Here is a 4,898-nt window from a genome sequence, read left to right on the forward strand (position 1 = left end):
TGTTATTTACTTAAATGTATGTAATTGTAATTAGTTATTTAACCAATTAACAACACTAAATTATTAACAATAAATTTAATTAATTAGATTTAAATTAATTCAATAAGAAACTTGTAAAAAAATATTTATAAAATTATAACTAATAATACAACATTTCGAGTAAAAACCATGGACATCGTGACAATTTTTTTTAGAAAGGGACAACCTCATCGCAGTTTAAAAATACATATTTTATTACAAACACAAAAACATCTTATACAAAAATAGGAACATAAAACCATATTTTTTCTAATGAAAATTATAAATGAAACCATAAGACAGGAATCTAAAACCATAAATTGAAGTATAAAAGTGTAAAAGATAAAAAATATAAAAAATAGAAGAATTATAAAAGTTAGGCATAAAATAACACAGATCAGTAAATAACATGAACTAATAAATACTAAGAAAAATGTAACTTGAAAATTAAAATAAAATAAAAACTCTTTCAAAGAACATTCAAAAAAACAATAATCAATAGAAATAAAAAAAATAAAGAAATAACCAACCAAAATAGTCTAAGGATAAAAAAGTTAAAAAATGTTAAGAAAAAAACAAATTGCAAAATGAGCGTATTTTTTACTAGACGTGTGCAAAAAACAGCCATTTTGAATAGCGATGAAAAGCATCAAATTCGAATTTAAAATCTGTGATTTCAATAATTTTCCAAAATCATACTAGGTATGAAAATAGTGTTATTTGTTTTCTTTATGTCACACATTTTAACACTAGTGATATACAGAGTGATTATAAATGATTTTCATCTAGCCAGCTGTGAATTTTCCATGTAAAATAAAAAATGCCACTTTACCAAAATAGGGGTACCTACTTGTTTTAACGCAAAATTAAAAAATCGTCGTTTACTAAGCGTCCACTTGGAAAATAGACTTCAATTATAAACTTGTTTTCTTCCAAAGTATACATTATTATCAATTATTATTGGAAACTAGTTGAAACAATAAAAGTTTAATTAACAACGATTTATTATTAATTAATAAGTGACACTAATGACAGAACTAGAGCTTTCAAAAAATTAGAGCGGCACAAATAAAATCCAAAGGTGGCTAGATGAAAATCATTTATAACCACTCTGTATTTTATAACTAGTGATAAAATTAAACACATTTGACAACTAATATGACATATCACAATGGTTGCTTTTCACAACAAAATTGGAAAAAATAATAATTTACCACTAACAGAATAAAACTTATTCCGAAAAAATGTCTTAGGGGGCACATGCCCCACCTTGCCCCCTTCAAACGACGCCTATGGTAAAAACATTATTTTTTTATTGCATAAAGTAACAATTTCTAACAGAATTTGACTTAAAGCAACCCGGAAGTGTATATTTCTCAAAGTTAGATTACTATCTGCCAAATAACATGTTATAATGACAAGTTTAAAAAATTGCTTCCGCTTGGTTAAGGGTGGAGATTACAAAGTAATTACGTGTTGGAGTGTGATAATTACCGAGTTTCCGGGTAATTTTAATCAACCCAAAACGTCAAATACAAATTTCTGTAAATTTTTTAAAATATCAATTGATAAATCGGCTTAACTTTCTGCTTCATCAATTTTTCCCCAATTGATTTGTTATTAGAATCGGAAGAGCACGTGTTAGGGGGCTCAATATGAAAAGGGTAAAACCCTAATTTCGCTCCCCATGTAGTCTAATTATTTCCCTAATTACATTGTGTCTATCAGATTGTCTGTGACATATATTTAATCATTTTTGTTTATTCCCTCAACACGCAAACAAATTTAAAAAAAAAATAAAAAATACCTTCAATGCTCTTCGTGGACGTGGATGAGCTGTTAACTCCCAAAATCTGGTCGATGCTGTAGACAGCCCTTGGACGCATTTCTTCTTGACTTTGCGACATGTCAACAGAACACTGAAGAGGTATAAAGCACGTATTGTATTGAAACGACCAGCGTAAAACTTGCTTCTCGACTGAGTGTTTCAACCACTTGTAAAGGGTATATTTGGGGGTACAGAAATAACCCTCCCTCGATTTTCCTCCAATCAGAAAATTAACTCGGAAGTGAGGCAATTCCCGCATGCGCACACCAGCCGTAACCACGCCGACTGGATTGTGTTCAAATTAAGATTATGCTTTTATTGTGTTAAATGTTAATGAAATAGATTATGCTGCGAATATTGAAATGAGATTAACATTTTGAGAAATAATCAGGTGTTTTATTATTACATTACGGACGTAATATTCTTTTAATTTTGTTTGAGTATTTTATTTATTAGGGTGCTGTTAATAACGATAACCGCTTTAATTTTATGGAAAATATTTGTATCAATCGCTTGATTAGTTTTTCTGTTATTTATTAGCATTTTTGGATTATCATTCATGGCACAATTTTACTTGTTTTAATTTCTTACCTCCCATCATGTTAACTAGTTAAAAAACAATTACCGATTCATCGATTTTGGACCCTTGAGGTATTGCTTACTAATTTAGTAAATTGCTAGACTAATTACAAACTTTTTTTATTGATCAATCGTGTTTAGTGGCCAAATTTAGTGGAATTTTTTCCAATAAATCGACTACTTATTAGAAACTACCACGGTGTTATTATGTGTACAATAAAATTTTATTGGTTTCAATTTTCAAATTTTAATAATGCATGAATTCTGTATTTAAATTATTGTAATTAACAGATTTTATTGATCCTATTATAAGTTGCATTAAACATTTATACGGATTTTAATCATTTTACAAAATTGTTTATTATTTTAAGAGCTCTAATTAAACATTATTATTCGAATTTTTTGACTTAATGTTGCATAAATTTCAAACGGTTAATACAAAAATCAATAACGCGCAATTAAAGACCTGATGAATAGGATTTTCAGTAGAGCGGTAAATAAGAGTTATAAATTGAGATTGTTTTTTTTTTTTATTTAAATATTTCTTCTAAAATTGTTGCGTTATTAATTTAAAACAAACATACAATAACATGATTGTCTCATAAATTAAAAAACAGTGTGTTCCAGCTAAAACTTTTAACGCGAATATCCTTCTAAAGAACTCATAAGGTATAAGGTATTGAAATATCTTTAAAATACGCTGCCAATTTTTCTAATTTTCTTTTAATTCAGCAAAAAGCCTTATAATTAATATAATAATTTAGTTTTTAAATTGTAAAGTTCTTTTGAAATATTATATAAGAATTATAAGAAAAAACAAAAATTGTGTATAATTATTTTTTGTGCCAATGATACTACACCTAGCAAACATTCACTTTTAATAGAATTTAGGCAAAGGTCAGTGTTAACCGACATGCGTGTAACGTTGACTTATTGCAAAATTTAAAAAAAATATAAATAATACTGAAAATTAAAATTACAAAGTGGTTATAAATAACTACTTGTTTTAACTCAAAATCAAAAAATCGCCGTTTACTAAGCGTCCACTTTGAAAATAGATTTCAATTACAAACGTGTTTTTTTTCCAAAGTATACATTATTATCAATTATTATTGGAAATTAGTTGAAACAATAAAAGTTTAATTAACAACAATTTATTATTAATTAATAAGTGACACTAATGACAGAACTAGAACTTTCAAAAAAGTAGAGCGGCACAAATAAAGTTACATGTAAAAAAAATCTAAAGCTGGCTAGATGAAAATCATTTATAACCACTCTGTATAATCTACAGATTGCTTTCTAATATGTAAGCAATGAAAACTGCTTTACCTTAAGCCACGCTTGCAATTCTTTATTGATAGAAATTAAAAAAAATCCAAAAATACCAAACTTTTATTTTTAACCCGATATACAGGGTGCGCCATAACTCGCGCCCTAGAGAAAAATGCCATATAAGGTAAGTTACCAGGAACATAGAAAAAATGTTAAAAAAATTGTATCTATAAAAATTTCGAAGTTGTTTAAATTTTGCACTTTGACTCTATTTATTTCTGTTGGAAAAATAATTTTCCAAGTTTTTTTGCTATAGGCTATTAAAAGAGGAAACAAAGTATTCTAAATTGGAATTCTGTTCAATGTTATATGAGGCTTTTATTAGCAAAATTTTTGTACCTTTACTAAATAATTGTAAAAAACCATATACAAGATCATCAGTATCATTAAATAGATATAAAAAATGTCAAATGTCAAAAAATAAATGTCAAAATTTTTTAAACATTTTTTTCATGTTCCTGGTATCTTACCTTACTTGAAAATTTTTTCTGGGGCTCGAGTTTTGGCGCAGCCTGTATATATACCGGGTATATAATAAAATAAAACACTTTGCACAAATTTGTTTTTTTAAGTTAAATTTGAAATTGGCGAACTTTGAAAATTGCAACTCTAAAATATTATCCATTATCAACTTACTTTTTGCTTATTGGTAACAAGAATAAAAATATATTTTATTTCAAGAACTCTCAGTCAGAAGCTATCTAAATCGAAAATATGTAAAAAAATTAAAATTAATTTAAAATTTTTTTTGATCACTAGATTTTAAAAGAATATCATTTTCAATTAAAGTTCAATTAAAGTTTACCAGTCAGTATGTAAAATTTATAAAGTAAAACTTTATAGTTTTAAAACATTTCATACAAAGAATAGGCTATTTTATACTCGTACTTTATACACACACATTTTTGTACTACCTACTTTAAAAATCAGTCATTTTGTTGAAAAAAACAAAAACGTAAAAATTACAAAATATTGTATTAAATACGAATATAGTTTACTTATATTATGTTTACAAATAGGTTTTACGATTAAGTAAGTACTCGTAATCCAAACACCTAGAAAAATAATATTTTGATAAATAAAATTTTGAGTACAAATTAACGTACAGTGTTTTCAATTAATACATTTTTGCCATTTT

At 26.5% G+C, this 4,898-nt stretch overlaps 1 protein-coding gene across 1 annotated transcript in view; it reads right to left on the reverse strand.

Annotated features, from left to right (window-relative positions):
• The window catches only part of LOC123011106 (aristaless-related homeobox protein-like), a 9,087-nt gene extending 7,108 nt beyond the window's left edge, over positions 1-1,979 (reverse strand). The window contains exon 1 of the mRNA XM_044408397.1: positions 1,826-1,979. Coding sequence (XP_044264332.1) covers positions 1,826-1,925 — 100 coding nt within the window. The 5' untranslated portion in view covers positions 1,926-1,979. The remainder of the gene's footprint in view (positions 1-1,825) is intronic.
• Positions 1,980-4,898: the final 2,919 nt, after the last annotated feature.

Source organism: Tribolium madens, unplaced genomic scaffold (assembly GCF_015345945.1).
Source record: "Tribolium madens isolate multiple individuals breed KSU strain unplaced genomic scaffold, Tmad_KSU_1.1 Scaffold_91;HRSCAF=231;Tcas5.2_LG7, whole genome shotgun sequence".
NCBI lineage: Eukaryota > Metazoa > Arthropoda > Insecta > Coleoptera > Tenebrionidae > Tribolium > Tribolium madens.